This window comes from Neopelma chrysocephalum, unplaced genomic scaffold, assembly GCF_003984885.1.
Source record: "Neopelma chrysocephalum unplaced genomic scaffold, ASM398488v2 Primary Assembly neopelma1_98, whole genome shotgun sequence".
In the NCBI taxonomy this organism is placed as follows: Eukaryota; Metazoa; Chordata; class Aves; order Passeriformes; family Pipridae; genus Neopelma; species Neopelma chrysocephalum.
The window spans coordinates 1,466,080-1,490,717 of NW_020897761.1; the positions used below are offsets into that span (position 1 = coordinate 1,466,080).

Consider the following 24,638-nt stretch of genomic DNA (forward strand, 5'->3'; position numbering starts at 1 on the left):
TTAAATGCTTTGTACTTAAATAGAAAAAATAGTTTGCTGTGAGGGACCAACAGTAATTTTAGTGTCCCACAGTGTTCCTCATTCAGGGCTTGAATTAAAGGGGGCAAAAAAGAAGCCAAGCATAATGTAATGTGATTAAACACATAGTTTTCCCATACAGTATATACATATATATATTCAGTATATACACATGGTACATGGTTCTGAAATTCTTTTGACTTTCCAGATGCTTTTGACCCATATGCCCTGATTTTTGAAACGTGAAGCCAGGCTCAAATTGTTTTCTTGTTGATTGTAAGAGTCCCAGGGCAAATACTGGGAAGCAGTTGTTTCAGTTTTGTTCAGTTACAGATATTTTCCCCGAGACAGTAGAAGCTTCTTGTCTGACTTCTGTATTAGGATAAACTTTGGGCTTGACTTGATAGTTTGAAGTGAAATATGTAGTTCTTTTCTATTTAGAAAGGAAGAAATGCTCTTTGCTGGGACCTGCTGGAGTTGAAGGATATGTTGGGACCTGGCTTCATATGTTATCAGTTCTTACCAGTGGCATAAAGAATGTCCTCAAGCCTTTTTTAATTCTCCAGAGGAACAGCAAATGCCCACTGGTGCAGTCTCTCTAAAATTAATTTTGTAGGGTCGAAATAAGTGGCAAAAAGAACAAAATTGCCTTGAAACCGCAGTCATGATAAATCTGTATCCATCTTGGAAGACTGAAAATTGAGTCCAAGTTTTCTCATTTGATCAAAGCTTTGATTTCCAGTAAGACCTGAGTATATTCGTTATTTCTCAAATTTCTTTCCCAAGGCATTTTTGCTAATGTGAGAGTCATATGGAACAGAAGAAACTTAAATTGCTCAGTTTAGTTACTGTTTTAAGCTTATCAGTCTAGGCTACAATTCCTGAAAGGAATACTTCTGCCATAAAATCATGTACAGGAGTAGTGCTGCTCCTGGTTTCAGATGTGTGAAAAAGCCTCCATAAAAGTCTGCAGAGGGAAATCATGATGGTCATGGCATGTACCAGGGAGGGGGATTCTTCAGGAGGTCCATCTCCTCTCAGGGGAAAAGGAGGAGTGGGAATTTCTTTACTCTTGGTGGGAAGATCCAGCAGCTGCTGTGCTCCCAAAAAAAGCTCTTTAGGAGAGTGCAGAGCATCAAACCTGTCACACAGCTACATTTGGCATTAGCAAATCCCCTCTGGAGAAACATTGGCACTGGTCATGGAGGCCCTTTTTGGAAGGTCATAGAGAAAGTGAGCATATAAAAGAATTTCAACTACAATTTCAAGGGTCAATGTTTTACCCTTCAGAGGATCCTTGGCTTACCCTTGTGCAACCAAATATCAAATATGGGCGGTAGAGGGTTTTTTCATGACCATCTTAGCACTGTAAGATAAAGCTTTAAATACTTTTTCAGTTTAGTTTTTGCAATGGGAGTGGAGCCACAGAGGTACAGATTGCTGTCTTAATACCTCACCCGCTGTGGACAAGATAGGGATGTCCTTCCACATTTAACTGAGGCAGGAGGGAAATAAAAAAGTCTTATAAAGTTGTGATTAACCTGAGATTGCACAATGAAACAACTGAGCCGTATCTTGAGAAGTAAGATTTTTATTTAACTAAGCAGTACTACCTTGTGAAATATTTTCTTATAGCTGTCTTTGAGGAGTTATAACAAGAAACAGAAAAGCTGAAAACAGGTTATTAAGTATATTCAGTATATTAAGCTGAATATTCAGCTACTTCAGTGATGGTGCTTGCAATAGATTTTGGAAATAAATGTGAAAACCATGTTTCAGGTTTTCCATGTTCATGGTACAAGTTAAGCTTTCTTGAGGACTACCTGGTTAAATTTAGACTGTTGGTACAGGAATGGTGAAGGCTCTGTGCTTCACAGACAGACTACTTCTGAATGTCCAGGGCAAGAAGTTTGAGGGATGCTACAGCCACTTTTCAAAATCTTCTCTAAAAGAAGTGTGAGAGAAAACATTGAACTCTTGAAGTCATTCACCCTGCTCAGGAAGTTCAGCCCAAAAGCTACAAACTGATAGAGTTACAAGCATTTGAAAGTGAATTATTGTACAGGGTATGAACCAACCTGAAAAAGAGATGCTATGCTTTCCCTCCTCGTAATCTTAAATTGGCAACTTAATTAAGTCTTTCCTTTCAGAGCACAGCATTTCTACAGTCTGAGGTTTCTGGGTGTATTTTTGTAATAATGTTTAGTTAATGTCATCCTGCAGCTTTAAACTGGGGAAGACTCACTTTTTACATGTCTAATATATAAGATTTAATTAAAAGGCTGAGTGCAAGCTAATTTTACTTTGGGGTTTCTGCAAAGTACACCTTTCACTGACTGCACTGAATAAACAAACACTGTTTTTGTAGCAGGCAACAGATTTTCGGGGTAAAATAAGCCCTCTGCCAAGGAGAGGAAATCTGCTGGTTGAATGAACTAAAGCTGTCAGAAGTGTTCATTAAAGGAACATTTTGGAGGGCATTTTCAGCTTTTAAGTTTACCTGAACTGCTCTTCTATCCAGCTACCATAGAAAAAAAGGATAGACTATAGAGAGTCTGAATTTTAAGCGTTTGCAAATAAAAAGCATTTTATAGGACACTCAATCAATGAGGTCTGTGTGATATTTGTAACAAACAAATATTCCTTACATGAAGAACAATTTCAGAATGGGAATAGTAAACATTTGTGTCAGTTAAAGTTCTTGGAATTTGGGAATGGAATATGCCGGGACTGATTCCCCACCGCCACCAACCCCAATTAAATATTGGTGAAACTTGTTGGCTTTGATCTCTTGACCAAAGATTTAATTACAGCCCTTTCAGCCATATATTATCAATGAAGCTTTATCTACTCCAGAGTATGTTCTGAAAGCACAGAAGGCTGTTTCCTCTTCTCTGAATCACATATGAAGCTTTGCATAGCATTTGATACCGATAATTTAACTTAATAATCATATTAGATTATTCTTTTAGCTGTCAGAGTTTCTTATGTTAAAAAGGGGTGAAGTTCCTTACAATCCTGAAGGCACATATGAGATGCTAAACAAATACTCTGGTTACAGTTCAGAACAGCATATTTGGTTTTATGTAATATTAAATAAAATCAGGCAACCTGTGTGACTAGGTACAGTTATCAAATAGTTTTATATAACAGGAAGAAAGCTTTAGTTTTGAGAATCTGGTACCTAAGGCGAATGTTTTGTTGTACCCAATTTTGGAAGTATTTTCTAATTAATTTCCTCAATTACTTATTAATTCCAGTGAAAATCCGATCTCAAGAAGATAAAATTCAAGATAGACAGTGTCAAAAGTTGTAAACACGTAGAGGAAGGGAAACGTGTGTGTCATAAGAGCAGCCCAAATTTGGGATGACAGGGAGAACACACTCAGAGCTGGTTTCTAACCTTTGTTTTACAGCAGAAATCTGTGCTGGAGGAAAACAACTGATATTGAGAGACCTGGTCCTCTAAATTAGTGTGTGTGAATACTTGATCCACTCCCATCACTCCTAATGGAAGCAGGGGAAGGGGCTCTGAGTGTCAAGCCAGGATTTTAATATCAGGACTTTTAAGTTTTGCCACTGAGTTCAAACTATCAAGCAATACTTTTGTTTAATTAGGCTGTTTGACTATGGAGGTTGACAGTAAAAAAGTACCCAGCAATTTGGTTGCCTGAAGTTTACCAATAATTTCATAAAATCAGTTTTCTTACATCGGGAGTATTTTTTGCCCAAGTGTTTTACAAAAGGTAGGACTTGCAGATCTTAATGGTGTAGAGAATTCCTTCAGGAATTCTGCATTTTATGTTTAATTTGCCACTTCATTTTGAAATAATTATTTGTTGCAAAAATCTCTCTCTGCTGGCAAAGCTAAAATGTCTCCGATTTTTTGTGTAGCTTCTCAGAGTAAATATCAAACAATAATGTGAAGTCAGATTTTTCACTGAAAGCAATATCCACATTTTTAAATAAATTGTTAAATAACTAATCACTTTTCACATTAAAGCAAGACAGTGTCATTTCACATATTTACATGTAAGAGTTGAGCTAACCTGAAAGAGCATAAGCTTTCTGAAGTGGAAAAGCTTATATCTTGTCATAAATCTGGACTTTTTTACCAGCTTTAACGACTGTTTATGTGAAGTATGTTGGTCTTGAACAAAGGATAAATATGCTTTGCAAGCACAAACATCTGCTTTTGTGAATGTGTGTTTAAAAAATCCCACCGTCTGTCACAGTAGAGAAGGGGTCTGAAAAAGGAGAGGGGAACACGACAGGGAAAAGAAGACAGGAAAACTGTGTAGACCTGCTTTTTGCAGGGGCAGATTGTGCAAAATAATGATTAAAAAAGTAATACTTTATTTTTTTTCTGGAACTCAAGCACCGGGAAGTTTATACGGGATCCCTTGAGCGCTGCGGGATTTTTCCTCCTCAGTCTATAGGCCTGATCATCATCTGAACTGCTTTCAAGGAGTAGGAGCCTCCCCGGTACTCAGCCCAAAATATTCCATCCTGGTACTTGCTCCTGTAGTGGCCTCCCCTGTACCACACCCCGTTGAGGTTGGAGTGGGCACACGCGTTGTACCACCAGCCGCCTTTGTGGAAGTGAGCACAGTTTCCTGTGGAACAGAGGGAAATGGGTGAACTTCTGCTCTGAAGGGCAGAAATGGAGATTACTAAATCATAGAATCATAGAATCAGCTGGGTTGGAAGGGACCTCTGAGATCATCAAGTCCAACCCTTGATCCAGTACCGCTGCGGTTACAGGACCATGGCACTGATGCCACATCCAGTCTCTTTTTAAAAATCTCGAGGGACGGAGAATCCACTACTTCCCTGAGCAGCCCATTCCAATGGCTGATCACCCTCTCTGTAAAGAAATTCTTTCTAATATCCAACCTAAACCTCCCCTGGCACAACTTGAGACCATGCCCTCTTGTCTTGCTGACAGTTGCCTGGGAAAAGAGACCAATCCCCACCTGGCTACACCCTCCTGTCAGGGAGTTGTAGAGAGTGAGGAGGTCTCCCCTGAGCCTCCTCTTCTCCAGGCTGAACAGCCCCAGCTCCCTCAGCCTCTCCTCATAGGACTTGTGCTTGAGTCCCTTCACCAGCCTTGTTGCTCTTCTCTGGACCTGCTCCAGCACCTCAATGTCCTTCCTGAGCTGAGGGGCCCAGAACTGGACACAGCACTCCAGGGGTGGCCTCACCAGCGCTGAGTCCAGGGGAAGAATCACATCCTTGGACCTGTTTTTTGTATTGTGGCTTATTCTCACAGGGCACTTGGAAGTACTTCACAGCCTGTTGTGGTCACTTGGGTTGCTGCTCCTACTTGAATTATAAGCTCTGTTGCAGCAGCAACCATTGGTGGAGAGGGGATTATTGATGCTGTGTTTAATGTGACAGCTGAAAATAAAGGAGATAACTCTTCTCAGGCTACCAGCACTGCTTCTCCATGAGCTAACATCCCAGGAACTCGGGTTATGCGCTGTTTAGAAATACTTCAAGGGAAGCAATGTGAGCTGATACAGCCCCAAGCAGCACACGGGGCCACGGCTCCACAAAGACTTGTTTGTAACTTGTGTTTTTACTGTTACAGGCTTGTCTAAGAGTTTGCAGGATTTGTCCAGCTTTACGGTTACTGACAGCTGAGGAAAAGCAGTTGAAGTATTGCAGTCCCCAACCTTTCCTTTACTGCTGAGGGGAAAGCTGGAGGAAAGGAGCAAAAAGGTGTGCTTTAAGGAGGACAAAACCAATGATCTGCCCCTTTCTCAAGTATTGGTATTTAACTGAGCCTCTGCACACTTGCAGTTCCTTTCATGGTGTCCAGAGGCTTTAGTTCCTGGTGATTACTGTTGTGTGGGAGCAGCACTACTTGGAGATCACCTGGGCAGGGATTCTGACTGTGCAGTCACATGCAAGTGATGAGGATGTCCTTGAGCTAAACAAAGTTGCTGAAGTGTGTTCTCAGTGAGGGTAATAGAATTTGAATTTCTGACTGGTGCAGGGGCTTGGAGGGAGCGCTGCCAGCGTGATTTGTGTCATCCTGGGTTTGAAGCACCTTTCTGTAGAGTTACTCTGTCAGAATTTACGTGCTGTTTTTGGGGGGCTATATTGTATTTTAAAAGGCGACATAACTAATGGAATGCATGTTCCTCACTTTTCCCACCCACCCCGCTTTCCTTACCTGAATACATGTCCCTGTCTCTGTCCAGTGTGGTGAATTGCTTCCCGTTGTGCCATATCATGGAATCGCCGGCGTTCCCTTGGTACGTTCCCAGGCGCAGCCTGTAGAACTCGCTCTCGGGCTCCAGGCGGAAGCTGCTGTACTCGGCATAGACCTTCTTGTTGCTCCAGTCCTCCAGCTCAATCAATAGTCTGTAATTATCCTGATTGCTGAGCATGTAGATATTTTCCAGTCCCAGCCAGTACTCTCCATCAATGTTTCCAAATCCTTTCTGTATGAAAGAGGATCAGAAGGGGGACGTTGGCTTAGTTTGTCTTGTTTGTCAAAACACTCAGCAGCAGGAGTGTTGTAAACCATTGGAATTTGGGCACTGAAAGCCTTTAAGCTTCTGGATGACTGCTCAACACATGCATTTAAGTGCCTTATTTTGCTGCACTTGGACTGCTAAGCTGCACGAGATGCTGCCAGAATCGCTGCCAGAATGAGTAAAGGTAGCAAAATTTCTGTGTTCTGGGCTGTCCTCTTCTTTTTAAGGTAAAGGGAGTGAGAACAGGGAAACTGAAACAATATATTTCTTGACAAAGCTAAGGGAATCTGTAAGAATGGATGAATAATGGAATTTTAGGGCTATATTTCCAGGTTGAATAAGGCTGATTTATGGATCAACCTTGTTGTTCAAGGCAAATAACTTTTTGTTGCCTTTGTATTTCAACTAGTGTTGGGTTTTACTGTGAATTTAATCACACAATTCATCTGGGCTCTTTACTGGATTTATCAGAAATGAAATAGAAAGGCATCTTTCCTTTCAAATCACAGACTGCCAGCACAATAGATGTGAAGTGATATTTCCTATCTGCTCTCTCCTCTGCCCAAGTTTGCTAATGTTTGGTGTTGCATTGTAATCAAAATGTTTATGGTTACTTTATGAGGCACTCCATAACTCCCTGATTACATTTTATAACATTTAACAGCTCCCAAACCAACCACACACTGTTCTGAGAAGTAAGGACTTTGAATAACTATTGATTTAATGATTATTGATTGATTGATGTATTGAAGAATTCATGTATTCATTATTGATTTAATAATTAATATTTGAACCATTAAGTTCAAGAAGCAAAAATCCTTATGCTGACTTTTTGTCAATTCCTTTGTATACATGATACTATTTTTAAATTACTGATGGAGTTGAACGTGGCTCAGTTCTCTCTACAGATACAATGCAGGTGGCAATATCAAATCCACTTCAAATGAGCACAACACCATAGGGGAAAACTGTGTCCTGTATGTGTGAAGTCACCACATTATTATTTAAAAAACCCAACCAAAAGGATTTTCAAATTTCCTGTTCAGCATGTAATTACTCCAAAGCAGCATCCATTTCTCATCCTGGGCATTCTGCCTGCTAGTGCATAATATCACAGTAACACACAGGAATGTGTTTCCCTTCACCAGCCTGACATCTTCAGATTTCTAACCTAAATTTACAAGTGGAGATTATTTCCTTCAGTTCATTGTTAGGACTGTTTTTAAGTTGAGGCCCTGATGCTGCAAATCTATTAATGTGTTTAAATGAATAATTACACTGGCTGAGTTTGTCTATTCATAAGGGAGACAATTAAGCTTTACAAGTACTTACTGTAGTTCTCAGTGTGTTAATAAAAGTCATGTGTTTAGTTAGAGCTTTGTAATAAATGGCTTCCCAGTCACTGTCTAGAACAACATGTGTCTCCCAGTTGTGTTGTGCATCACAAATAGAGGCTATTTCAGACAAGCTGGTTCACACAAAGTTAACTATGCCTTGAGGGAAAATAGGACCTTCCCTCTGAAATATGTTTGCCTCTGAGGGGTGGCCACTCTTTCCAGTTATCCTTCTTCACCCACTGACTTTCTGCACTCTGTAATTTACCTTGTAACTGTCCCAATTCCTGAAAAAGTTGACAGATCCATCTGTCCTCTTCTGAATAACTGCCCATCCTCCAGGGTCCAGGCTGTTCTCACACCACAGTTGCATTGGCTCGTTGCTGTTTTCAGGTTTGATCATGTAAATCCCACTGTTGGAATGTCCAGCTTCCTTGGCTTGTTGGCAGTCTTTGAATGGACCTTTGGGATAAGAAATACTGTAAGCATTCAAGCTTGGCTGCCCATTGTTCAGGAATATTTTGTAATAGAAAGTCAGTAATTCAGTTCAGGTGTAAAGCTACCATGGAAAACAGTGCAAAAAGTTACTGTCTGAGATTAAATGTGTATATATAAATAAACATGTCACTATCCTCTCTGTGTATTTTTGAACAAAACCTTCATTTTGCTAAACAAATAATAGACTTTGTTTACCAACACCTAAGTTTTTTGTCCACTGTGTTCAAGATTTATACTCTGGCTCTTGATATTGAGGTCCATTATGATTTTTATTAATTATTTTCTTCTTTTTCACAAAAGGTAGACATCAATTTACTTCATTATCCTGGTGCCTCAATTTGAAACTGTTGGAAGTTAAAAACAAAACAAACTCAGGATACCCAACCAAACCTCTGAATACATAAGTAGTTTGAGAGCTGCTGTAAGAAATATTTACTGCCAGAGCCCACAGACATGGAATTTAGTCAAAGAGAGTTCCTACACTGCACAATTTTTTCCCTTTATGTATTTACCCAGTGTTTTGGATGGGCTGTAAACTGTGGATAGAGATCTCTTTAAGTTTCCTGTGTCATCCAGGTGTGACACAGTTAGATGGGTACTGATGAAGGAATAAGCAATGGAGAAGGATTTCTGAGGAGCTAAAAGGGCTCATAAACTTGTTTTTTGGGGTTTTGGCTCTATAAAAATGCTGTTCCTGTTGTCAGTGCTGCTTGAAAGCTTTATTTTAGTCCATGTGAATAGTGGTTTTACAAATACTACTTAGAGAAGGGCATCTGGTCATTCTGTAAGAAGAGTACAGTTTACATATCTCTGAAAACTTTGCCTTTCATTTTTTTGGTAATATTTTTATTTTCTGCTTTTTAGAAAAGAATTTGTTTGTCTATCATGGCTTCAGCTGGTTTAGAGAGACTGGTTATTTACTAATGAAAAGCAAAGTGTGTTCTAATGACTGGTTAGTGGTGAGTGCCCTAAATATGTTTGAAAACTCAGTATATCTGAAAATAAATTACCTACAGCTTTCCTCTCCTCCTGGAAGGCTCATTTTCTCAAACATCCTTGGAAGTTCAGAGAGAACTCATCAGTCACAGAAGCAGCTCATGTGCAAAGCAGCACAGAAGACAGTTGTTGAGGTTATTCTTTAATCAAAAGTAGAGGTTGAGGGAGATTGACCTTCACTGAAGATTCAGGTTGTGTGACAAAAGCAAGTTGAAAATTGCACTTCTCTTACATTTTCAGGTTTGACAAGTATGTGATTAACAAAAAATCCTTAAAGCATTTCATATTAATTAGAGTATATAAAGCTTATGTATCTAATGAAGAGAACTTGGAGCTTCTGGCCAAGACAGAACTACCAGGGGTGTTGCAGACATTGAGCCATCATTGTAAGTTCTGCTGCACTCTCAGGATTTGTGGTGGTTTTCCCATTCTTCCAGTGGAAGAATGGGAGTTTAGGAAAGAAATCCTGTAGCTGTGGTGTATGAATGCTTTTTCTCTTGTTCACAATTAAAATTTCCATGTAGATTGTGAAAATTGCAGAGTTTGTCCATGGGATAGATAATTTTGTGGGTTAAGCTGGGTCTCACTTCCTTTCCTTGAACTGTTTAAAGTAAATTTGGGTGCTCTATAACTGAACAGGGATGTTGTTCCAAAAGTGTTATTGTAAAACAATTATTGCTTTAGAAAAAAGTGTAAACAGACAAGTCTTAATTTTGTGTAACGTTAATTGAACGTTAAGAGGAGCTCAGTTAAATCTGCTGGATATTATCTAATGTGATTTCTACTGGAGGAGGAATTGAGGACCCATTTTTCCATGAGAGACCTAAGCAGATGTTTGGATTGTTTTTGAGGCAAACAGAATGGTACCAGTCTGTTTATATAATGCCCTTGAATCACTTCTAAAATGCAGCTGGCATTACGGAAACAGGATGCAACTTGTCTGCTTTGATGCTCAGGTTTGTCTGTGTGCTTATCATAAGTTAATGTTTTGGTAGGGATGTCAGAGTTTTGCTGTTAGTGTTAGGAAATCCAGCATATCCCATAATTTTTGGTGTATAGCCTTGAACCTTTTTTGGAGAAGTAAATTCTTTGTTAATTATTTCAAGTTTGTACTGTAAGAACTGATCTGGTTCAGTGGAAATGCTGACATTTGTGAAACAGTGGAAGATTCTCCACAGAGCTGGTGTGAGTGGAGGCTCTGACTAATGAAAAAAGCATGATTTTCTGCTTAAATTCTTGCAGATTTTGTAGATTATCTATGTAAGGAATAAGTATCTCATGCACATCTACTCTTTTGTAACAGTCTGTGTACACTAAGTCGCTGAGACAGTTATAAGGCAGAAGTACTCTGAGAAGATGAGCTGTTAAATATTTCACTTCTAAAATTGTGGTTTAGATGTATGATTTAGTGCAGATGATATTCTGTGGTAAATTAAATGTGGTAGAGAAGGAAAGGGATTAAATATTTTAAGTTGAAAGCTTAATAACTTGGTGGTGTAATAACTTTAAGAGGCCAAATGTTATCTTGAGCAGATGGTATAGAAGCTGTGCTTGTGTAAGTTTTATATAGAGGATTTGGGGGGGCAATAGTAGAGGAAAAATCCAAAATAAAACTGGACTATTAATATATTAAATTATATTGTTAACTGAGAGGTATTAGTAGGGGTGTGAGGGGGGAGGATGTGTAATTTTCAAGTACTGGGTTAACTTGAAGCTACTTTTTGCAACAATGGTGGCAATAAATTTTGGGGGCACTGATTATTATTAAACTTAAGGTAATTTTGACAACTGTAATTCACAGTAAAGTTATCCTTCCTCAAATTTTAGAGCACTATTTGTGCAAATTAACCAAACTACCCAAAAATAGAACCTAATCCTTCTGTTCCTCCTGTATTTTGAGTTTTACTCTCTACCCACAATATTAAGATGTGCATTGACCCTTCTGTAAACTTATGTTGTGTGCAAGTATTTTTAAGGAGCTTTCACCTCCAGTATCTGATGAAGTTGTACATACTTGTTTGTCCAGGTGTTTATTCTGACATAAGCCTTTAACAGACCTATTTTTAATTGGGTTGTTTGGTTTTCACTGCTCTTTTTTGGCATCTTTATACCTTATAAATAGTCATTATCTTTTAACTGTGAAGGTGGCTTTTCTGTGACATAGTTTTCATTCTGTGCACTGTTAAATCTGCTTACCTTAATTTTAAAAGTCAGAGATAATAACTGGGCATTGTTTTGGAATTGGGGTTTGATGATTGACCAGCTGTAGCAATTCTCAACTCTCCTTTTCTCAAGGCACTGCAAGAAGCACTTGAACTTCCAACTCAAGAGAATAATATTAAAATAAGTTGAATAATGTTAAAATAAGCATCCTAAGATTTCTTTGTGTTCCCCTGCAAAAACAGCTTCAAACTCTGAACTTTTAGGGGTTAAGGGGTTAGTGAAAAGCAGGGTAGATAATTTAGGGGATAATACTCCTCATGCTGTATGTGCAGCAGGCATGTATTGAGGGAGAAAAGGATGCATTTAGAACAAAACCTTGAAGTGAGGGTTTGCTGGGAAGCAGGAAGTTGTGTTTTTTTTAGAATTATACTTCTGCTGTCTGACCAGACATCAACGTGATGCTTTGGGAAGAGCTGTTTCCTTTGTGCCATGATGTGCAACTGAAATTCCCATGACATCTGGCATTTTAGTTGGGCTCGTGCCTGAATTTTCGGCAGGCCTTGAATAAAAATAGTTGTTCTTTACCTCAGCAGCTGGTTGGTTGTAATGCTGCAGAACAGTCACAAAGAAATATTTGGCTTCATCTTAGGAACCAAGTTAACTTTGAGCTGTGGCTAAAGGCAATTTGAAAGAAAAAAACCCAAAACAACCTAAACCCAAAAACCCCTGACTAAACCCTTTTGCTGTGCTGACAGAAGCCAAGAGTAAGGACTTGAATGGATGTCTGAGAACTTGTTTTTCTGAATCCTTGGATTTTTTTAAAAATCACAATTCTGTCAATATTTTAATAAAATGAGAAACGTGATTTCAGGGCAGCTCAGAGGTAGTTAATTATCTTGTTACTAATTTTGATTTCTAGTGATAAATGAATTTATCTACTGACCTGAAAAATGCAATATGTGAAGATGTGATACAATCTCCTGAATAGATGTTCATAATATTTATGGTATTAGTTTACCTTGCCATCCCCTACTGCCATCTGATTGCTGGGAATGTAGTTACTGATTTTAAATTTTCAAAGCTGAGTGCATCTAGTTGGATCTAGCCTTGATTCAATTATCCTTTCAAACTTATCACTCTTGAGTATTTCAACCAAACACTTAGAGACTTACTGCACAACTGTGATGGTGGATTTGGATGTTCATTTTAAAGCAGGTCAGAATAGAAGGATGAAAACTGTTCTAGCTGGATTGGCTTCTGGCAAATGTGTATATGTAAGTGTAAAGAAGAACTACTTTAAATCACTTCTTTTGTTTAAGATGAATTAGTTTCTCTTATTCGCCCTTGCCTGCTGCTGTAAGATGTGGCTGACAGGCATCATCAAAGAAACAGCTAAATAGTAGAAAGTTTATGCTAATACTGAATTTTCATTCCTGTAACTCAAACCCAGCTGGAGAGAGAAAACACCCAATATTTTGTGACTTAAAGGTGTGAATTGTTTAGACTGAAATTCCGAGTTTCGGCCATTTCAACAAATTCATCTTGTGCAGAAATAGGTTGTTTGGCAAACTCAAGCCTTCCCTGGGAGGTGGCAGGGGGAGAGAAAATCAGGAGCAAGGGTGAGCTGTACCAGGTACTTTCAGTTCTTGATTCTGTGTTTGCAGTGGGGAAAGTTTCCCTCCGAAATGGAGAGATCTCAGGTTAGACAAACAGCGATAGGAACTTACCCTCATTAATCAGTGCCAGTGGTGGCACTCTGAAAGGACTCTTTGTAGGAGAAGTGGCTGGATCGGGTGGTGGCCTTACATCTCTGGGGTATCCCGGGTCTCTCTGTATCTCATTACCTCCCAGAAGGACGGGAGTGTAGGGCTGGCTGTTGGGAATGTGCTGTGGCACCACTTGGACGAGGGGAGGAGACCCGTGGGTGTCCTGTCGAGAGAAGATTCTCAAGCACTGCTCTTCCAGCAGCGAGATAGTCACAGACTGGTTGTTCACCAGATCAGTCAGTGCTGCGTATTTTACTTCAAGCTCCTTGTATTTCGTCGCCATCCTCAGCATTTCTGTTGTGACGTTCAGGACTTTGTTTTCCAGTTGGGAAAGCTCAAGTGAGTTGTCACGCTTCCGGATTATCTCGTGCAAGAGTTGCATGTACAGTTGGGTGACCCGGGAGTTCATGTTCCGACTTTCTTTCCTCAGCAATTTGACTTCGTTCACGATGTTTCCATCCACGTCCACCACCAACTGCAAAATGTCAATCTCCCTCTTTTGCTTGGACAGCACATCCTTCAGGTTCTCGATGTCCATCCTGGTCACTTCGTCCTTCCTGTTCCCGGCAGCCGGTCCGTTGGTGTTCACGCAAATCGGCCCCGTGATTTTTTGTTCTGGGACCAAGAAGGTGTAACCACATTTCTTCCCTTCCTCCCCGCCCTCTGCCGAGCGAGGGTGTCTCCGCTGGGGCGTCTTGCTCGGCGTGGATTGTTCCGTGCAGCGCCCGATGGACAACAGCAGGAACAGCAGGACACCCAAAGTCCACTTGAACACCTTCATTTTAGCGCGAGCGTGGTGACCGTCAGGAGGCTGTTGAACAGACAGAAGATAAAGTCATAAATTAGAGGCAAAACTAAGGTTCCTTGGCTGTTAAACTACCTGAACTGGTGAATTTGCCGTGGTGTGGAGCCAAGCCTTTGGAATCTCTTACTTGGAGTTAAGTTCCATTAGATTACTGTCAAAGATTGGCTTTCTGGTTTGAGCAGCAAACACCAAAATTTACATGCAGGATTTAGTAGAGAAGTTGTTGCAACAGATAAATTTTCAGAACCAATGTTCTGCTCAGATTCTGTGTTACACTTCCAGTGTCGACTGGACTGCTCAGATCTGTGCTCACTGCACAGGGTTATAGCAGAATACCTTCAGGGAAGGGAAGCAGAGAGACAAAACTATTTCTATAAATGTTAGAATTTGGATTACATAAACGTTTCTGGTCCTCTCTTAGCTATATATATATACATATAGATGTATAATTTGCTAATTACTATATAAATATCTATTTATATATAAACCCATTTTTTCAAATTTATATATACACAGGTGTAGTAGATATTGAAAAATACATCTTTAACACTATTTTTGGACACTGGTGTTAGGCAGGAGATTAGCTTAAGGTAGTTGTCTTACCCACTGAGAATTACTATTTCAAGTAATTTTAAGTCTGTAAGAAAAGCTTGGGGCACTGGTCTGGATGTGTGTCCCTATTTAGTTGCCTTGAGATGCACATTTCAGATTGTTGTCACGCTATTTTTGTATTTTTGAGAAGATTTGTATTCAAATAATAGTGAAATATCAGGTGTGTTACCACTATAAATACCATACTGAAGTGTTTCATTCATCTTTAAAGGAAAATAATTAATTTCTCTTAACTTTGTGTAAAGTCTTCAAATTATAAAAATCTGGGAATTTTTTTGAGGCATGTTTTTTAGCTTTAAACATTTGAGATTATAAACAAAGGTAGCACTTAAATAAGGGGAAAAAGCCCTCTTTTTTATGTTTTGTTTGCTTTGTGAAGCAGATCACTGTTCTTATCTCAGCTGTTGATCTGGCTTTCCTTGCCAGGCTACTTCTACAAGCCCTTGTACAGTGACCTTTGGATAATTACAGGGAGAAATACAGTAAGAGCAGGGCAAGTTAATTATCATGCTGTTGCTGCTAAGTTGGAGTTAAGTGCATTTGGCAATCCTGAGACACGGCCCTGAAGGAGAAGCAGAGCTGTGCTGCTTCCTTCACATTCACATTTACAAACCATAAGGTGACTTTTGGGTCAGGTCACTTCTCCCAGTTCTGTTACTGGCCTTAATATTATTGCTACAAATGGTGTCTGCTCAACCTCAGGAAACCCGTCAAGTCTTTCTTTTTTTGGCTTCACTAAAAGTGGTTACAAGCTTCCAACCATGCTGCACATGGAGTTGGATCTAGGAATCTTGATTAAATGTGCCAGTGTTGCCTAAAAATTAACTTTTTGTTTGGCTGAAGGTTGTATTGCAAGCTCTGCTTCTGGGAGGGGGAGAAAACACTTGCACTTAACACATACTGAAAATCATTTTTTTACCCTGCATGAATGGAGGGAGCACATAAATTTGAGGAAGTTTATTTCAAAACAGTTATTTCTCTTAGTTTGTATTAATAGGTGTTTTGGTGTCTACTAGTAAATGGCTTTTTTTGTGTTTTTTTTTTTCAAAAACAGAACTTAAAATTATTGTTAATATTTCTCTGCTGAAAGTGTTCTGTTTAAAGAAAAAAAAAAAGTTAGGGAAAAAGTATCACTTTTCTCCAGAGCTGGTTGTGTGTTTTCCTTCGGTAATTTCAGACAGTTAAAATATTAATCACTTGAACAGTGCTCAGATTTGGAAGTTCATTAGGTTAAATGTTCACATGAATCATGGGAAACACATGGGGAACTGCTCTGTGTGTGGTTTCTAAGCTGACAAGGATGAGCTGAATTAATTGTCTGAAGCTTAAAAACTCTTTGAGTCTCCGAAATTATTTTTCAATACTTTTATGTTCGGTGTTTGCAGATTGAGGGAGAGTGACTTCATGGCATTTGGTTGGGGATGAAGCCATAGCACAAGCCCAGTATTTTACTATTTTCACAGTATATAATAGCTACTTCATAGTCCAAGAGAAAGTGAATGGCACTTTAGTTCTTGGTAGCTTTTAAATACCCTACAGAGTTACTGAAATAATGAATGGCTGGGGATTTTCCCCACAGCAGCACATTTTTTCCCCTGAAATACATTAAAACTTAAATGAATCTTTCAAAACCAAACACTTTGCAACACAGCCCACGTTCTGACCATGTATTCTGCTGCAGGCTGCTTTCTGCATTTCTTTTAATATTAAATGTGTTCATTTTGAACTTTTACCCTTATGTGTTAAAGTTACAAGTTCTGTGTCTATATATGTGCTGTCAGACCATTAAATGAATTACAGGGTCTAGCACAGCATAGCCAAATGCAGCAGCTGCATAAGATTATGCTCCAGAATTTCAAATGATTCAAATGTCTTGCAGTAAACTGAGACATCCAGATAAGCAGGGATGAGTTCCTCCCGAGAATCTCCCTGGTAGGGAATGTGTGTGTCCCCCTGGAAATTTTGATGTTGAAAAAAATTAAATGTCTCAAAATGTTGCTTGTCATGTTTAAGCAGCTTAGTGCCTAACTTGTTATACAAGAATAGGTTCTGAGCAAGATATTTACCTGGAGTTTTAATCAGCTTAGAAGGAAATGAAAATACTGTTTCAGAAATTTCCTGATGTTCTGGGCAAGCAGCTTAAAAAAATAGGAGCTGTTTATCCAAAGTATCACAGGATGATAGCCTTAATTTGTAAGACCTAAATGACAAATTAAAATTAGAGCTGGGAAATAGTTTTAGGGTTTTTGAATCAGACACATTGTGTCCCAGATTCCCAGGTTTAGATGGTTAGGTAGTGGCAGAACTGTTGGGAGATAGTTGAGGCTCAGGGATCAGATCACAGAGAACCACAGTCTCCAACCCCCCCTGTAAGTTTGGAGTTGCTTCTATTGAGTGGGGCTGCTGGAATACCTGGTTGCAGACTTTGGAAATTAGGTGCAGGAATTTGTGATTGCAGATGCTATTGCTTTAAAATACATTATTTAACTCCTTATTAACTGTCATGTTTTTAAATTGGGGTAAGCTGTCCCTTCAGTTGGTTCTGTCGTGTTTCTGTGCCACCCAGTTTTGGGGCTCAGATTTCTGTAGAAGTTGCATTACGTCTGTTCTGACACACTGGTGTTTTATGGCTTCTGCAGGGGAAAATGTGCAATTATTCACAGCAACACAGACTTCTTCATCAGCCTGTGGACACTCAGAGCCGTGGACAGAGTTTCAGTACCATTTTACATTTAATGCCATTTCTTTTCTTCTTGTTTCTTTCTTTTTCCAGACTGATCCCTGTGCAAAGAAAACCCAACTTGTTTTCAAAATTACTCTTGGACTTACTACTTTTAAAAGTGCTTAAAGGAACAAAAATTCTAATTTAAAAGAGCAAAACAAGCCAGTCACTACTATTTTTGACTATTGTAACAGACTGTGTTATCCCCCAAAATATTTTATCTCAAAGACAGAGTTGCAAGGATGAGGATGTGGAAGTTGGTATATATTTGGCATTTTTCAGCTTTCTGCACAACAAACTATTTCTTCTTTGTTATACTGCTGTGACTCAGAATCAGCAGGATGTAGAATTTGGAAACCCACAACACAAATTGGAATCTGTTCTTCCAGAGCAGACGAAGGCTCTCGTTCTCCCTGGGCAGTGTAGGGTGTGATGGATGAATGTAACGAAGGTGTTGCAGGTAAATGTGAACATAGGATTCCCTTTGCATGGAAAATGCTCTATCAGTACTTATCTTTATTCAGAATAATTATTAAAAGAATCTGATCAAGTGATAAATACCAGTGATGCCCTATTATATGTAACAGGAAGAGAAACAGGTTTCTTTGAGTAAATTATAACACTGAGACTAAAGATCCTCTGATACCAGTTATTGATGTTATACATGCTTCATTTTCTTTTGAGCTTTGCCTAAGCAGCTGAAATCAATAAACCCAGCTATGTTCCCCTATGTCCACACAGGATAAGTGAGGATTTCTGTGGATTTTTTTTTGGCTTAAAACTGGGCCCATAACATTAGAAGGACCAGTGATGTGGGGAAAACAATCTTATTATAGGAGAAACGTTCTCATGGATTTTCAATACATCTCTGTATTTAAGTAAGTTACTTTTCCCTGTATAAACAAGTGCTTTTCCAGCAAGTCCCTCTGCCTCTGAAGAAATAACAGGATTACTTTGAATTGTATTGACTGGGATCCAGGAATAATATGTTCTTGGGTTTTGTTCGTCAGAGATGTGATGCATTGAGTCACAGAACTCGGCCTCTTGGAGATGAATATGAATCTGATTCCATTTAGGAAAGGCAATCTAAAAGTCATCAAGGGCTTTTGAAGTAGTCATTGAAAACGTGTCACTTTTAAAAATGATGAATTCTTAGAAATTCTCTGCCGAAGAGGTTTGTAAATCTTGTCATAGTAGATATTCTGAAAGCACAGCACAATTTTGTAACATTTCCAGATATTTTGGTCAAGTTTTTTTTTAATGTGAGGGTTCCTTTACATATGTTGGCAGCCACTGTGTGTGTTTGCACTGTTTGAACAGGCAGGTACAACGAAATGGTGCGTTTTGTCTTTGGAAATGTGTGATTTGGGGGCTCCAGAGTTCTCTTTAAAACATACTGAATATATTAAGCATCTAGCTATGTTTGCTATAGGAAATTTTACTTCATTCATTGGTGTATAAATGTTAAGGACCAAACCAACAGGGCAGATTACAAAAAACAAAGCCCAATAAAACAATAATTAAAACCCAATAGAGCCATGTGGTTACTGCCAAAAGTTTAAAGGTTCAAATTCCTTTAAAACTTTAAATAGTATTTTTTTTCGACCATACTTCAGATCATGCTTTTGGCAGCAGCGAAATATTAGTATTGCATTATTTGTTTTAAAATAAACATTTCAAAATTTGAACTCCGGAGTTGGAAGGCAGCAAAGGGGGGGAGAGAGTTAAAACCTTGCACATAGCCAGTTTATTGCTTTAAAATTATTGACTCAGCTGTTTTCATTTGTGGGAGATTTAGGAATTGTTCTAAGCAGGGTAAATCAGAGCCTTGGCTGATGATGAATGAACGGAGCCTGGTGTCGAGAGCACACCATGTGCCTCAAATGGGGGTTGTGGTGTTGTTGTTTGCATTGTTCTCCTTCATATGTAAATAAGCACAAAAGGATAGTAAGGAAAAGGGCTCAAAAACCTGGAAAGGATCCATCTTTCTTGTTTGTCAAGGCTGCTTCAGACTTTTTTCCTCCCATAGCTACCAAATCTTAATTAAGTTTGCTTTCTGTAATACTTTGCTGCTCCTTTTAGCATCAGCCCCTTCGTTCTCTCTTACTGTGTCAGACATCTCTGAGTTTGTTCATACAAATACGTAACTTAAATTTTAATTTCCATTGTTCTGGATTATTAACTGTATTTTAGTTTGCAAGTCAGCATGAGGAAAGGAAAAAAGTAGAAAATTACATATTAGTAAGTCTTTTTTTGACTTTTATCTGTACTTTGTCTTCTGTTTGTAAACAACTTCCTTGTTTTAATCGTTGACTTGCAGCAGTGTCCTTCCCCCTCCCTCTCCCCAAACAGCTGTAACAAACCCCTCAATTTTCCACTTAATATAGTGTTGCCTTGTACACTGCATTTCATGTTTACAAAATGGATCTTTATTTAGAAACAAACTGCAGTTCAGCTGAGGTACAATTCACTTCCCAGAAATTGTTGAAGGAAGGGATTAGTGCCTGTGGCAGCAATGTCTTTGGATTTTCAGCTGCACAATTGCTTGTGCTACAAACTTGATTACGTTCTGAATCAGTGTATGACTGGTTTCTTGGTTGGCTCCACAACTCAGGCAACTTCCACTCCTCAGAAGTACCATAAATAAAAATGTACTTGAAACGGTATACAATGATTGCTACTTACAGATGTGCATTGATTTGCTTGGGACTTTTCACAGTGGTTTTATTGAGGTATCCATTTTCTAGTTCTAGTAATGCTAGGTCTATGCTCTGGTGTTGGGTGAAATCCAGCTTCCCTGAAATCGATAGGGCTTTTGGCTTTTGCTTTCTGGTAGGATCGGAATTCCACGTTAGTATGTTCACAGTACCCAAATTACATGCTTAGCAAAGACTCTGGGAGTGCTAATTTTCTGTAACTGTAGATAACAATACAGCTAAACAACTGAAACTAGTTCACCCTTACAACTGGAACGAGTTAGTCTCTGCTCTTATGCAGAGTCCTTTCTAATGCTTTCCAAGTTTCCAAAGTCTACCAAATGCCACAAAAATGAGTTTTAATGTCAGTTGTCAAATTTTTCTCAGGCTGAGAAGGATTTGTTTCTTCACAATTGTGCGTTGAGGGAGATGTATGTAGCATTCACAAATAGCTCAAAATGAAACTTGCAAGTAAGAATAACTTTAAAACTTACCAAGAAAAAAAGTCTTCCAGCTGGTTTTGCTTCTGTGGGAGATGGAAAATCCAGAGGCCAAGTTGCTTTTTCTTCCTGTATTACCCGATGCTGTGGATTGTTAATCTGCAGTTGGAGCTGAAAACTGCTTTTGTCTTTCTCTGTTAGATCCAAGCTGTACTGAGGAATTGGGTTTCTCCATACGATAACCAAACTAACTGACCATTTAAAAAAGGGAAAAAAAGTAATGCTCCGGTGTGCGTTATTCCAGAAGAGAGAAAGAAATGGTTTTTTGAAACTGCAGTGTTTTATTCTCACAGAATAGAGCAGAAGTGCTCTAACCAGCTCCAGCTGACCCAGATTCCATATACATCACTTTTGGACAGTGTTTTTTTTAAACAAACACACGCTCGGCTCAGCCGTTCGGCCCACCTATGATGTCACCGCGAGCACTCGGAGAGCAGGAGAAACTCCTCCTTCGGATTTCCTATCCATACCCTCCAGAAAAGGAGGGGGTAGGGAGGTTGAGAAGTCAGGAACAAGGAAAGATTGTTTGCCAGTAGAAGGGAGGTACCATATGGCAACGGACTGTGCAAGAGTTCAGCAGGCAATTACAAATCAAACATTTTTACTACGCTGCCTAAAGATGCCTTTCAAGTTATTACAGTACTGGGCTTCATTTAGAAGAAAGATTCTTTCAGGCTGATAAAACTTGATTTGTGTTGCTGGGAATAAAAGGGGCAGCCTGGCTGGATACAACAGGAAAAATGAAGCATTTGTAGTCTAGAAGAATGTTCGACAGAATGTCGCGTTCAATTCTTGACGTTCACTTAATAAGAACCAGCTCCGGTTGTTAAAGGCACGAAGCCTCCGATACATGTGGAAAATGTTAAAACTCTGTGTGTGTGTGTGTGTGTGTGATGGTTTTGGGTAGGTATCAGAATGTTTGATAACATCTGACCAGTGTTAGAAGTAGCAAAAGCCACAGAGATGATGCTCCTTGAGGAAGGCAGAGTCTGGGTTGGGTTCTGTCCGTGCTCAGCCAGCACTTGAGTGCGTTCCGTTTGCTGCCATCGATCCCTTCGGTTTCTTCACAAAGGCTGTGCCAGTTACATTTGAAAGAGAATCACCCTTGTGTGCTTTCAGAATGATTTTAGATTTCATAGCAATGCATCCAGTAGCTTCAGAGAGCTGCTCTCCACAGGAGAGTTGTTGACTTAGCTAAAAGAAAAATTCTGTGCTTAATCGAGCAAGTCATTCAGAGATAATCCTACAAATACAGTGGTTTATAAAATCCTGCATAATAGTGCAGGTGCCTGTAACAGGGAATTTCCTTAATTATAGTTAATAAGCATGATTTACTTCTTTCTGTGGAAGACTGAGCAGGTTTGGGATTTTTAAGGCTTGTTTGGACATAGCTTAGTAAAGTCAGGTTTGGGACAGCTTACACGCTGTAGCATGGCAATTAAAGGGGACTGCCTGATGGTTCTGATTATCCTTTCTATTTTTTAATAAACTCTTTCTAGCAGAATAGAAAATTGAGAGATTTAGTAGTGTATCAGGTCATGTGTAATACCTTTTTATTCACTTTTTTATATATCACCTTTCAACCACAAGTATTTTAATTTGTTTCTGTGTGTGCGCACACACGCGTGTGTGCGTGTTGGTTTTGGAGGGATGCCCAGAGTTTCCCAGCTCACATTTGAGGACTGTGCTGGTTAGGTGCTATACAAACACAACTGCTGTTCTTGTGAGGTTGCATTAATAGTCTTCCACCTGTAAAGCCAAACTCCTTGTTATGATTTTGGTTATACGAGGCTGAGAGGTGAAGCAAAATATAATTTTAAAACTTCCCTTTAACAGAAATTGGGTTTTTTAATAATATTATTTGAGTTTGTGTATTTTTTTAGTTTGGGTATCTTGTGGAAGATGCAGGGGATGAAGAGCAGTTCCTCTTAATAGCAGAGCTGGTCAGGATGTGTTTCATTTAGTTGAGGCAGAATGATCAGTCTTTGGGTGAAGTTCAAGAAATGGAGTTGCATTTAGAAATAAAAGTGTTTTATCTACAGCGTTACTGTGTAAAGGAGGAGGATTTTCATCTGTACATGATCAGGGGATTGAAAGAGTAGTAAGATTACAAATAGTGCAGGGGGAAAAGGCAGGTAGAAGACTTAAAATGTCTTATCTGTAAGGCTGTTGGATTCATTCCACATTTCAGTCTGAGTGCTCTTTTTCCCTAGTTAACTTTTCCCACGTTGCTGCAAGTTGAGTCTGAGTTTTTATTCAGCTTGAAGGGCTATAGATAAGATTTTTCCTTCTAGTATTTTTTTAATTGCTGAACTGGAGGAAAGAAGTCATAGACTTCCTAAACAATTAGTAATTTTGATCAGGTGTTTTAGCATTGTGTGTTCAGGGTGCTTCATATTTGTCAAGGGAGTTGTTCATTGGTGCTGTGGTGAAGATGGGGTTTGTGAGTAGTTGTTCATGCCCTGGTAATTACTTTTAGATTTAGAAATAATGACATTATTAAAGACCTGCAAGCATATCAGTCAACGAAAGCAGGAATTCTTCACAATACCGTTGGTGAGTTTTATCTGCTAAGTGTGAGACACTTAAGTAAAGAAACTTTTCATTCTGATCTTATTTCAGGTATTTACCTATCAGACTTGACATATATTGACTCTGCCTACCCATCCACAGCGAGCATTCTGGAGAGTGAGCAAAGAACAAACTTAATGAACAACATTCTCCGAATTATCTCAGATCTGCAGCAGTCCTGTGAATATGGTAAGCTATTGTGGAAACATTGCAGTATTAAAGAGAAGAACTTTAAAAGCTTCAATATTTGTTTGCTGTGAAGCAACTTAAGTAAGGCCCAGCTCATCTGAATGCCATGAACCTCTCACACCAAAAGTCAGGGTTTATTTTGGTATTGTTGTTTGAGACAGAGCATCAGTGTGAGGAGACAGAATAAAATTGCCCTTTTCTTACATCACACACATTTTTGCATTTCCTGATGATAAATGTGGAGTACATCCTATTTAAAACAGTAGTTTTACTGGTATGCTATAAGCTTATAGCCAGGTGCTTCATAATTTTATGACCATGAATTTTAAAATAGGATTGCTTTTGGAGTAGTACTTTTACTGGATGTAATAAAATACATTCAGCTTGTCTTTTGGACATTTATAGTTCTGCTCATGGATCAGATCATGTATTTTTTCTTCAAAGGTCTCCCTCACAGTCCCCTTCATATTCTAGCAAAGTCGTAAGGCTGTGCTTGCAATGGTGGAATGTGAATTAGCACAGGATTGTGGCTTCCCTGAAAGCTCAATATCAAGAGAATATGGGCTGTGAAGGAGTCCTCAGGCAGAGCCCTCCACATTCCAGGTGTGGGCCTTCAGTTTGGCCTGGGAAGTTGTCTTTCTTTTCCCTTACATGTGCTCTGAGAAGCAGCTCTGGGGTTTGTGGATGTGGGGAGTGTCAGCTCAGCACATGAGATTTGCTATGAAGTTCTAAAATTTCAATATCACCAGAGACTGTAGTTTGTACCTTCATCTCACAGAAAAAGTCAGGAGATCTGAATCTATTTAAATAGTTTCTGGAAAATTGCTTACCAATGAGTGGTATAGTAATAATAAATGTCATCTGTTCTCCAGATATTCCTATGTTGCCTCATGTCCAAAAATATCTAAACTCAGTGCAGTACATAGAAGAACTACAGAAGTTTGTAGAAGATGACAATTACAAGTAAGTACAAAATGCTATAACTGACTGTAATTCATAACAAAATAACTTCTATAACACAAAGCCTGTCACTTGTAAGATTGCACTTGTGTCAGGGGATTGTATTATATTGTATGGGTGTCCCTGCCCATGGCAGGGGTTGGAATGAGATGAGATTTAAGGTCCCTTCCAACCCAAACCATGCTGTGATTCCATGGTTATGCACCTCAGATGAACCAGGTGCAAGTGGTTCCAGAAGGATCCTGTGCTCCAAGACACTTTTCCACGTGCTGCATGGCTTATCTCCTTCCTTTTCTATGCCAGAATGTACCAAGCCCTTG

General features: G+C 39.2%; 2 protein-coding genes across 8 annotated transcripts in view; one reads left to right on the forward strand and one right to left on the reverse strand.

Moving 5' to 3' along the window:
* RALGPS2 (Ral GEF with PH domain and SH3 binding motif 2) overlaps positions 1–24,638 on the forward strand; it is a 109,424-nt gene that overhangs the window by 51,023 nt on the left and 33,763 nt on the right. For all 7 annotated transcript variants that reach the window (XM_027694760.1, XM_027694761.1, XM_027694756.1 and 4 more), the window contains 2 exons: positions 23,221–23,358; positions 24,231–24,321. In XM_027694760.1, the coding sequence (XP_027550561.1) occupies positions 23,221–23,358; positions 24,231–24,321 (229 nt within the window). The remainder of the gene's footprint in view (positions 1–23,220; positions 23,359–24,230; positions 24,322–24,638) is intronic.
* On the reverse strand, positions 1,638–20,914 carry ANGPTL1 (angiopoietin like 1). Its single transcript, XM_027694762.1, has 5 exons — positions 20,593–20,914; positions 13,225–14,074; positions 8,109–8,302; positions 6,200–6,470; positions 1,638–4,634 (listed from the first exon to the last, which is right to left on the reverse strand). Exons 2-5 carry the CDS (start codon positions 14,042–14,044, stop codon positions 4,447–4,449), a joined length of 1,473 nt encoding a protein of 490 aa, XP_027550563.1. The 5' UTR covers positions 14,045–14,074; positions 20,593–20,914; the 3' UTR covers positions 1,638–4,446.

Coding starts and splice junctions, on each gene's coding strand:
- ANGPTL1 (XM_027694762.1), bottom strand. CDS start 14,044: ATGAAGGTGTTCAAGTGGACTTTGGGTGTCCTGCTGTTCCTGCTGTTG. Junction 8,303..13,224: donor ACTGGCACTGATTAATGAGG/GTAAGTTCCTAT, acceptor CTTATCCCAAAG/GTCCATTCAAAGACTGCCAA. Junction 4,635..6,199: donor AGACAGGGACATGTATTCAG/GTAAGGAAAGCG, acceptor TCTGTTCCACAG/GAAACTGTGCTCACTTCCAC.